The 12,064-nt window shown below is 39.5% G+C and overlaps 1 protein-coding gene across 1 annotated transcript; it reads right to left on the bottom strand.

Annotated features, from left to right (window-relative positions):
- Nucleotides 1–279: 279 nt before the first annotated feature.
- FABP2 (fatty acid binding protein 2) lies at nt 280–3,187 on the bottom strand. Its single transcript, XM_052641839.1, has 4 exons — nt 3,121–3,187; nt 1,803–1,975; nt 689–796; nt 280–330 (listed from the first exon to the last, which is right to left on the bottom strand). Exons 1-4 carry the CDS (start codon nt 3,185–3,187, stop codon nt 280–282), a joined length of 399 nt encoding a protein of 132 aa, XP_052497799.1.
- Between the last annotated feature and the right edge of the window lie 8,877 nt (nt 3,188–12,064).

The following is a 12,064-nucleotide window of genomic DNA, read 5'->3' as shown; positions in this document are numbered from 1 at the left end:
AAGCAATGTGGGAACAATGTTTATTCATATGTTTTTTAAAATGTCACATTCTTTTAGAACACCAGTAAATACATCTTAGAAAATGTAAGACAAGTTATATCCTAATTAGCTTTTACATGTTTTTCTTTGGTGAGACTGGAAATATAAGCCGTTCACCAGTGCTTATAAAAGACCTAGTCAGTCAGCAACTTTATAGCAGATGAGGAGAGGAAAGCATTTCTGGTCCAGTACAGATTTTCCGTCTAATCTGTGTTCTGGGCGGTGCTCCAGGAGCAGTGCTCATTCCTTTTTGAAAATCCTCTTGGCCTCCACACCTTCATATGTGTAAGTCTGAAAGGCGTTCACAAACGAAGAAGAATTTGACATTAAGATTAGAGGCTCAATTGAGAAAAATATTAGTAGAATTTAGCTTCAGAATGCATTCTTTTTCTTGATAGCCACATTTTATACAGATAGAGGAGACATTCATTTAAAAATATGTTTTGGTTTGTAGTCACATTTTCAGTTAAAATAGGCTCAATGTGTTGACGTACATAAGTTCTCTTCAAATAGGCATCAGAAAATACCTATAAAACTCAGTAAGATTTATGAGAAAAGTAATAGTCTGTTTATTGATGATTTAACTCAGCAACCCCCCAGATAAAAATCATTGCTATGTAATTATTTTTGTCTTTGGAAAATAACTCACCTGGACCATTTCGCCACCTATAATTTCTCGGACAGTGTTTAGTTCATTTCCATTGTCCAACCGTTTAAATTTTCCGACAAGTTTATCTCCCTCCAGGGCCCACGCCCCCTGTGTAAGATTTCAAAATAATAATAATAAAAAAACACTTTTAAGGGTCTTAGATGTGTCTGGCACTGTTCTGAGGCCTACAGATCTACTTCTTCAAACTTCACTGTAACCCTATGAAGTAAATATGTTTATCTCCATTGCACAGATGAAAAAACTGAAATACAGTAATTAAAGTCACAAAGCCAAGCTTGCACCTAGATTACTGGGGCTCTAGAGTACATGCTGGTAACCATCTCGCTCTGTAGTTTCCAAATGCTGAATCGTAAGGCAGATAATTGGGACTTCTCTTTACTAAGTCATTCACATTAAAAAGAGTGTTCTAAGTTTAATCATGGTTCATATTAGTTTCACAGAGAAGTTAACAAGCTTGTGCTTGATTTAATTTATGTATTTGTGATTAACAGTTAAAATGCAGCCATAATTGATAAAATATTTGGCAGCTTAATTGTCATTGCAAACATGTTTAATTTAACCAGAGAAGTTCTAAGTGGAAACATTTTATTAAAAACCAGTTGAAAAATGTGACCCCATTTTATATCTTAAAATTTTCTATCTTAAATAGTAAAAAGTGAATTCCCAGAGACCTACATTGTAACATTGGACCTTTCTATTTGGTCACACCTTCATTCACTAATTTATTCATTTATTTTATCATTTCAATTCCATGTCTATTATATTTAAGTTAGATAGCTCTAGAAGCTTTCATTGCTGTCAGATATGTTGAAAACACTGAAATTTTCTTTATGAAATAGGTGTATACTCAGTCATTCAAAGGATATTTTTCTAATTGTTTAATCCAGGTTCTTTAATAGATACGTATGAAAATCAAAACATTTTTAAATACTCTGCTAACTTGTATGATGTTTAATATGGACAAACTCCACTGACTGCTTCAGTAAATGAAGGAGACCTACATTCATTAAGCGATCCAGTGGAAGAAAACAGAGATTATTTTTGTAGTATGTAGAAAAATCAGGAATGCTTTGCTTATAAAAAAATTTCTTACACTGAGTTCAGTTCCGTCTGCGAGGCTGTAATTAAAAGTGACACCAAGCTCAAAAATAATTTCAATGCTTCGAAAAGTGCTTGATTCTTTGACTGTGAATTTATTTCCTTCTTGGGTAATTATCAGTTTCAAATTATCATGAGCTGCAAGCTTCCTTTTCACCACATTAATACCTGCAAAGGGAAAGAGATTGGAGGAAATAAAGTCAAAATGCCATGGAAGGTGCTACTTTTCCAAGTTCTGTTTTAACTAGTTAATTAACCAGTTAATATTTTGTGGGTGAAGAGGAATACCTGATCATATTGCCTTTGCACAAGAGCATTCAGATTGCTTCTGTAGAAAAAGTACAAGCTCAATCATATCAAACTATTTTTCTAAAACTGAAAAAAAAATTAAATGAAGCATAGAATTGTAGAATCTTAGAACTGAGTAATTTTTTAAAAAATTATAAGTATTTTTGTTTCAATGTTAAGTAAATCAAATTCCAGGGATATCAAATGAAGGATTAAGAAAGTACATTTATATATTTATAAGGATATACTACTTTAATTCCACATGTATGGTACACTTTCTTTTTTAATGTCCCTTTGCTTTTCATGGCTTTAAAATTTTGAATTTCATAATTCTCTTTGCTTTTTGTGGTATTTCTATCACAGAAATGAGAAAATTAGCAAATATTACATTCAAATTCATTATTATAAGAAATGTGAACTTGGAATTCCTAAACTACAGGATATAATTGATGCAGATTTTTATTTTTAGGGAATGACCAATCTTTTTGCCCATAGTGTTCAGTGTATGGGCTGCCGGAGTAGTGGTGTAGATATTCAAATCTGTTAAACTAAAACTTCTGTAGAAACTACATGCTGTCATGAGAGCATTCCAAAAGCTCTGCAAGCCAGAGCAAGAGAATTAAGTCTCATTTGTTTTCATTGCTCTATTAAATGGCCTTTGCTTTTCCACCCCCTAGAATTTAATATTTTAAAGTATGAAAGTTATCATTATGCTCTGCCATATTTTACTTTCTAAACAAACAGAAAACCATTCAATTTTCAGTCACCAGTTAACATAAATGAAACATATCTGGATGTTTTTTGTGTTTTAGAGAACAGTGCCCCAAAATCTTTTCTTCCACTGGTGAGAGTGTATTCTTTCTAATGTAAGAAGTGAGAGTGTGGTTTTCCCTACACTGAACCAGCACACATTCATGATCCTCACCGGCACAACAGGTGCCATTGCCTAAGCCTTGAGGTTTAGAAGGAGTTAAAGATGTCTGTGAAAAACAAAAGAACAAGCTGTTAAAGTAGTAAGCACTTACCCATTTTTTCCATGAACTTTTCATAGTTCTCATTTCTGTCTACCTTCCAAGTACCATCAAATGCCATGGTCTCCAGTTAACTCAGCTTCTGAGCAATCAGAGATTCAGGTCCGTCCTTAGAAGAGAATTTATTCTATTTCTTATCTTAGAACCAGCTTCATATTGTGATGTGGAAGTTTAAAGTTCAAGAGGCCACTTGACTTCATTAATGCCAAACCTTCTAGTTTCTATAAATTTCTTAGCTCCCCTTCTGAAATTCAACAGCAATAAACATTGATAAGCCTATGTATTCTATCTCAAACTATGACTTACAGGTACAATTATTTCAAGAGTTAGAATGCATTCTGTATGAAGATAGTTTTTCTGTTTGCAAGTTCAAAGTGCACACTTTGTTGGATGTAGCATAATTTAGAGCATATATCAAATAGGTTTTGGAAAATGAGACTATTAATGACCTATCCCTTTTTTATAACAGCAATTACCTTGTAAGTAATGTAAGACTTCATGACCAAATACAGCTGAAAAGTTTATGTTAATAGGATATTGAGACTGGAATTTTATTTATTTTTCTGATATGTCCTTTTGCATTGTGTTTTTGGGTTTCCAGGACTTTGGGTAAATATCCTGGCACCTGGTACAGTGCATGACACACAATAGGGACCCATTATATTTTTGTTTTGGTCTTAAATGCTGGCAGGCCACTAAGAAAAATTTCAAGAGGTAGAAACATGGGTGGATGTCATGAAAACTCCCATAAGTGAAAGAATCTTTAGACATCTGCCATGTGCAGAAAAAACGAAAGCCAGATGTCAGCTATGCCATTAACTAAAACCATTCCTGTATTTACTTTCCCAGTACTCAAACCACTATATTTGGTTAAGAAAATCCTTGATATTTGGTTAAGAAAATCCTTGATTTTCTTTTGTCTATTAGAAAGTCACCTAAAGTGTGTTTATTTAGGTAGTTTTTGACACGTACTAGTGATTAACTTGGGACCAGATAGGACTTGGATTTGCCTGTTAAGATCAGCATAGTGCTTTATCTCCCTTTGGAAATACAACTTGCCTCTCTGTGATCTCGCAGTGACTGAAATAAAAGTGCCTGACTCCAGAAGGTGGGGAGGAAGAACCTAGAATGGCTTCTTACCATTGTTCACCTAACACTGCCCTTTATCTCATGGCTACCTTGGGCTTCCCAGGAAGAGCAGAATAAGATTAGATGAGGGCAAATAGCACTTGGACTCATGCAGACCTGCTAACAAATGGCCATGTTAACCTTTCATCTTCCATTTATCAGTAGCAGTAACCTAATTTAAAATCAGTTAGAAATCCCTGTTCTCTCTATAGCGTGGAATCACTGACATTTGAAAAAATGATTAGATTGAATTTTTAACATTATACATTTCCCTGGAGCTTCCAAACTCTGTATCTTCTTACCTCTTACCCAGACCCCATCTAGAAAAGGTCATACAGAACCAATGGCCAGTTTCCCTTACAGACCTCTCATACTGATGATACAGTTGGGCAGTCAGCTGAGGGCCGACTCAGTCCTTTATTTTCTTCTTTGATAATACTAGAAGATTTAGGGTCCTGCTCCTGCAGCTTGGGAAAGTGGGTGGGTTAGAGGTGCTTGGTGGGGGCGGGGGCGGGTGGTACTGATGCTGAAGAGGGAGAGTTGTACCCTCTATATGAGAGTTGTACTCTCTACATGGACTCCGCAGTCCACGTCAGCCACTGAGTTGTGTGGAAGTAGTGGAAGTCAGCAGAAGCTCCTGTTCATCCCTGTCCCATTCCTCCAAGAGAAAGTACAAACCACATTCCTTAACGTGGTTTCTGATGCCCCTTCTTATATCTTGGGTCTCCTGTCATTCCTTACTGTGTACTCTGAGATCTAATATATCGAACTTCTTGCAGTCCTCAGTCTTGTGAATGTGCCTGCTTTCTGTTGCTTGAGGTCACAGCTTGGTCACTGAGTGCTCCAGGAAACATGTCCTGAGCCACAGAGACTGGGTCAGGTGAGTCCACGTCTTTCGAGTGCAGTGACCTTCTAAGAGCCTCAACGTAGCTCATAAAAGACAAAAGGAGTTGATGCCTGACCATCGTTTGTATCATCATGAAGTACAGAGAGCGATAGCATGATGGGGGACAGTACGATGCTTCAAGCTCATTTACAGAGAATGGTTTTCTAGAGATCACAGAAACCCTTTTAGCCTGTTGTAAAGCTGAAGGGAAAGTTTTTCTATTTTTTTAAAATATATATCACTTATGGGAAATAGCATTTTCAGAATTTCTGAACCCTGCTTTTCAGTGCCAAGTTATTTAACTTTTACATGTCAGAGAAAGGTAGTGGTTTCTCTGATGGCCCTGTAAGAGGATTTGAGGGACAGATGTAAGGAGCAGCAGAAGAGTCTTAAAGCACCTGTCCAGTTCCTAGCAGTGAATGGGGAAAGAGGGAGAATTCTGAAGTTTGCCTACAGAGTTTGCTTCATTCTGTTTTAACCATAAGCCTCTAAATTTTAGAAATACTAAGACCTTTTAAATTATGTTTTAGGATTTTGTGCATGAGATTGCTGGCTGATTTTCTTCCAAAAAAGGCTATAAAGTTACAGCAGTGTACAAGGATGTATCTACTAAATAATGGTGAGTGCAACCTGCTAATTGTCATTAACAACAAGGCAGCCATTTTTAAAATTTTAATTGGAGGCTAATTACTTTATAATATTGTATTGGTTTTGCCATACATTGACATGAATCAGCCATGGGTGTACATGTGTTCCCCATCCTGAACCCCCCACCCACCTCCTTCCCCATCCCATCCCTCTGGGTCATCCCAGTGCACCAGCCCTGAGCACCCTGTCTCATACATCAAACCCGGACTGGTGATCTGTTTCACATATGATAATATACATGTTTCAATGCTATTCTCTCAGATCATCCCACCCTTGCCCTCTCCCACAGAGTCCAAAAGTCTGTTTTTTATGTCTGTGTCTCTTTTGCCGTCTCGCATACCGGGTCATCGTTACCATCTTTCTAAATTCCATATATATGCGTTAGTATACTGTATTGGTGTTTTTCTTTCTGGCTTACTTCACTCTGTTTAATAGGCTCCAGTTTCATCCACCTCATTAGAACCGATTCAAATGCATTCTTTTTAATAGCTGAGTAATATTCCATTGTGAATATGTACCACAGCTTTCTTATCCATTCATCTGCTGATGGACATCTAGGTTGCTTCCATGTCCTGACTATTATAAACATTGCTGCAATGAACATTGGGATATACATGTCTCTTTCAATTCTGGTTTCCTCGGTGTGTATGCCCAGCAGTGGGATTGCTGGGTTGTATGGCAGGTCTATTTCCAGTTTTTTAAGGAATCTCCACACTGTTCTCCATAGTGGCTGTACTAGTTTGCATTCCCACCAACAGTGTAAGAGGGTTCCTTTTTCTTTGCACCCTCTCCAGCATTGTCCTTTATGGTTTATAGACTTTTGGATAGCAGCCATGCTGACCAGCATGAGATGGTACCTCATTGTGGTTTTGATTTGCATTTCTCTGGTAATGAGCGATGTTGAGCATCTTTTCATGTGTTTGTTAGCAAGGCAGCCATTTTATAGGATCCACATGTGTTGGTTGAATGATGTTATGTGAAGGATTTGTGACTTAAGGCTCTTCTGCCTTATTATTATTATTTTTTTGATATTTATGTATCTGGCTGTGCTGGGCCTTAGTTGCGGGGTCTTTAGTTGTGGCATGTGGGGTCTAGTTCCCTGACCAGGGATCAAACCCAGGCCCCCTGCATTGGGAGCATGAAGTCTTAACCCCTAGACCACCAGGGAAGTCTCTGCCTTATCTTTTTTTTTTAGTCTGGGTCTGTTCACCCAAATAATGAGTCTGCCTCCAGCAGTTTGAGTGAGAGGTTCGTCATTTCCTATGCCCCTCATACCACAGTCAGAGGAAGATGGGTTTGCATTCTCAGCTCCCCATTCCCACACCCATTATGTTTCTGACATTTTTTTTCTTTTTTAGTTCTACCGGTTTATTGCTACCAACGCGTCTCCCTCTGCCCTCATGCTTGTGAGCTCAGTCGTGTAACCCCAGGGACTCCCATGTCAGGCTCCTCTGTCCATGATGTTTCTGGGCAAGAATACTGGAGGGGGTTGCCATTTCCTTCTCCTTTACGGAAATCTTTTCCTTTGAGACCATTTCCATTTGGCTGTCAGCTTCTAGCCTACTTCATCATCATTATCTACCATCGAATCCATCTATCATTATCTACTGTCTGTCCCCGTTTATCATTGTTATCTACCATCTATCACGGAGAATCATGGCACTGGGCTCACCGTCTTCTAATTGTCCCACTGTGTCTTGCCATCATCCTTTGGGTGAGCTCAAAGTCCATGTGGATAAGATACTTGTCACTCTGGCCTCACGGTGCCTCCATCTCCTAATCTCTAATAACCTTTAGCTTTACTACACTTTATCCTACTGCATCCAGGGCTACAACTTGTGATTTGTCACTACTAGAGATTTTCCTCCTGTGAAATTTAACATGCCACTCTGTGTTCACAGATTTTCATCTGCTCAGCTTCTTCATTTTCCTCATACCATCAGTTCTTAGCTTGACGAGAACTTCAGTCAGTTATTTCCTCTATTTCCCCCAAAGTTTGGAGCCCCCTCCTGGTTTGTTTGCATTCTCTATCCAATCAATACATGTTGCCAATAAAATACTTCCTTTGCTGTCCCAAGTGCTATTACACATGGATGGTTTCAGAGGAATCATTCCCTGCCTGGCAAGACTTTTGTTTACCCCCAAATGAAAAATAAAACAGCAAGCCATAATTCTCTCAATTTATGTGTTCTCATTTTCAGTATTACTTGTAACTACTTTATTTACTTCTATAAATTCTTCACCCACCTATTCATTCAACATATATTGGAATTCTCATTAAGACCTAGTTGCTGGGCTAAATTACAGAGATAGAATGATGAACACATACAGTTTCAGTTTCAGTCAAGAGAAAGCATGGCTTAAAATTAGAATAATTTGGTACCAGTAAAGATTTTTTTTTTCTATCTGTATGTCTTCATTTTATATTTGGCTGAGGTGGTGTCTTCTTGTTCACATTATGATAATCCAGTTTCTCTCATCTTAAGAAATGAAAACAACTCTCCCTGGATTCTGTTGGCATTTCTATAACCTGCTCTGGCTTTTTCCTTCCCCCTCATAGCCAGTCTTCTTGAAAAAGTGATCTGTACTGTCTCCATATTCTTACCATCTATTAGAGCCTCAGTCTACTGCAGTGGAGCTTTCATATCCACTGCTCCGCTGAAACTACTCACTAAGCTCGTTGATGAATTATTTTGCTGCCAAATCCAATACACTTGCCTTGGCCCTTATTTTATGTCATTACAGCATTCTAGACCATGGACTCCTCCCTTCTTGAAATTTCTCCTTTTCTTCTCTTGACTTTATTCTTTCTTCATATTCCTCTTCTCTAAATGTCCTTTTCAGGCTCTTTCATGGGCAACTCTTCCTCAACCAACATTTTCTATTTTGAAGTTGCATCCTAGGATCTCTTTGTTTTTGCCATTCCCATGTCTTCAATTTCCATCTGTGGGATTAAAATTTTAAGATACAGCCCAGATCTGTCTCCTACCAGGTACCTATTCCTTACCAAGTTGCTCTGTTTGCAAGTTCAGTTGGTGCCTCAGACCCCACAAGCTGGAAAGGACCTTAACATTCCACTCAGCCTTGTTCTCTCTTGCAGGTCCTGTATCAGTGAATGGTGCCATCATCCTTGGAATCATTCTAAAGCCTTTCCTCTCCTTTATCCTTGGCTTTCCATTTTCTCAACAAATCAATGCGGTTTTAACTCCTTAACATCACTTTCCCTTCCTTTTTATTCCCAGATAATTACCATTTTCCACCTAGATTACTGCAATACTCTCCTAAATGGTTTTCCCCTCTCTGGTCTTCCAGAATCTAATTTGTGCAGAGAATATCTTTATAAAATGCAAATCTGACTACATCTTGCCCTTCCCTGTTAACATTCAGTGATACCCTATTGCTGTCAGCATAAAGTTCCAAGTTCCTTACCTGCACCCCCTTTTACTCTTCCTTCACAGGGTGCTGTCATCCGTCGCACCTCTCTTTGCACATCTTCTTTCCTCTGCTGGGAAATCCCACCCCTCACACCATGCTTTTCCTGCCTAACATCCACTCAGCCTTTGGGAGTAGGCTCAGTGCTGTCACCTCCCCAACAGGCCTGGCTTGCCTACATCCTTCCTCTGTGCCTGGGCTAACTTTTCTTCATATCAGTATCATCATAACTCTTTGACTTTACCTTTATTGTATTGATTGTAATAGTCTGTTAACCTGTTTGTTTCTTCTACTTTTCTACTTTCCCATTTTGACATCACCATGATCTTCATTACCTCCACCATAGTTTGCTGCTAAGTCCCTTCAGTCGTGTCCGACTCTGTGCGACCCCATAGACAGCAGCCCACCAGGCTCCCCCGTCCCTGGGATTCTCCAGGCAAGAACACTGGAGTGGGTTGCCATTTCCATCTCCAGTCCATAGTTTGGCCCCAGGTAAATAGCAGGGAGGGAACACAGCTCCACCCATCAACAGAAAATTGGATTAAAAATTTACTGAACATGGCCCTGCCCATCAGAACAAGACCCAGTTTTCCCCTCAGTGAGTCTCTCCCACCAGGAAGCTTCCATAAGCCTCTTATCCTTCTCCATCAGAGGGCAGACAGACTGAAAACCACAGTCACAGGAAACTGACCCATCTGATCACATGGACCACAACCTTCTCTAACTCAGTGAAACTAGGAGCCATGCCCTGTAGGGCCACCCAAGATGGACAGGTCATGGTGGAGAGTTCTGACACAGTGTGGTCCACTGGAGAAGGGAATGGCAAACCACTTCAGTATTCTTGCCTTGAGAACCCCATGAAAAGTATGAAAAAGCAAAAAGATAGGACACTGAAAGATGAACTCCCCAGGTTGGTAGGTGCCCAACATGCTACTGGAGATCAGTGGAGAAATAACTCCAGAAAGAATGAAGGGATGGAGCCAAAACAAAAACAACACCCAGTTGTTTTTGTGACTGGTGATGGAAGAAAAGTTCGATGCTGTAAAGAGCAATATTGTATAGGAACCTGGACTGTTAGGTCCATGAATCAAGGCAAACTAGAAATGGTTAAACAAGAGATGGCAGGAGTGAACGTCGACATTTTAGGAATTAGTGAACTAAAATGGACTGGAATGAGTGAATTTAACTCAGGTAACCATTATATCTATTATTGTGGGCAAGAATCCCTTAGAAGAAATGGAATAGCCATCATAGTCAACAAAAGAGTCCGAAAAGCAGTACTTGGATGCAATCTCAAAAACGACAGAATGATCTCTGTTCGTTTTCAAGGCAAACCATTCAATATCACAGTAATCCAAGTCTATGCTTGACCAGTAATGCTGAAAAGCTGAAGTTGAACGGTTCTTTGAAGACCTACTAGAACTTCTAGAACTAATACCCAAAAAAAAAGATGTCCTTTCCATTATAGGGGACTGGAATTCAACAGTAGGAACTCAAGAAATACCTGGAGTAGCAGGCAAATTTGGCCTTAGAGTAGAGAATGAAGCAGGGCAAAGGCTGATAGAGTTTTGCCAAGAGAACGCACTGGTCATAGCCCACACCCTCTTCTAACAACATAAGAGAAGATTCTACCCATGAACATCACCAGATGTTCAATACCGACATCAGATTCATTACATTTTTTGCAGCCAAAGAAGCTCTCTACAGTCAGCAAAAACAACACCAGGAGCTGACTGTGGCTCAGATCAGTTCAGTTAGTTCAGTCGCTCAGTTGTTTCTACTCTTTGTGATGCCAGGGACTGCAGCATGCCAGGCCTCCCTGTCCATCACCAACTCCCAGAGTTTACCCAAACTCATGTCCATTGAGTCAGTGAGCCATCCAACCATCTCATCCTTTGTCATCCCCTTCTCCTCCTGCCTTCAATCTTTCCCAGCATCAGGGTCTTTTCAAATAAGTCAGCTCTTTGCATGAGGTGGCCAAAGAATTGGAGTTTCAGCTTCAGCATCAGTCCTTCCAGTAAACACCCAGGACTGACCTCCTTTAGGATGGGCTGGTTGGATCTCCTTGCAGTCCAAGGGACTCTCAAAAGTCTCCAACAGCACAGTTCAAAAGCATCAATGTTTCGGCTCTCAGCTTTCTTTATAGACCAACTCTTATACCCATACATGACTGCTGGAAAACCATAGCCTTTACCAGATGGACCTTTGTTGGCAAAGTAATGTCTCCTTTTTAATATGCTGTCTGGGTTGGTCATAACTTTCCTTCGAAGCAGTAAGCATCTTTTAATTTCCAGGCTACAGTCACCATCTGCAGTGATTTTGGAACCCCCCAAAATTAACTCAGCCACTATTTCCACTGTTTCCCCATCTATTTGCCATAAAGTGATGGGACCAGAGGCCATAGTTTTCTGAATGTTGAGTTTCAAGGCAGCTTTTTCACTGTCCTCTTTCACTTTCATCAAAAGGCTCTTTAGTTCTTCTTCACTTTCTGCCATAAGGGTGGTGTCATCTGCATATCTGAAGTTATTGATATTTCTCTTGGCAGTCTTAATTCCAGCTTGTGCTTCATTGAGCCCAGCATTTCTTATCATGTACTCTGCATATAAGTTAAATCAGCAGGGTGACAATATACAGCCTTGACGTACTCCTTTTCCTATTTGGAACCAGTCTGTTGTTCCATGTCCAGTTCTAACTGTTGCTTCCTGACCTACATACAGATTTCTCAAGAGGCAGGTCAGGTGGTCTGGTATTCCCATCTCTTTCAGAATTTTCCACAGTATATTGTGATCCATATAGTCAGAGGCTTTGGCATAGTCAATAAAGCAGAAATAGATGTTTTTCTGG

The sequence above is a fragment of the Budorcas taxicolor genome, chromosome 6, assembly GCF_023091745.1.
Source record: "Budorcas taxicolor isolate Tak-1 chromosome 6, Takin1.1, whole genome shotgun sequence".
Taxonomy (NCBI): domain Eukaryota; kingdom Metazoa; phylum Chordata; class Mammalia; order Artiodactyla; family Bovidae; genus Budorcas; species Budorcas taxicolor.
Note: the sequence above shows the minus strand (reverse complement) of the source record. Positions and strands in the feature narration are given on the sequence as shown.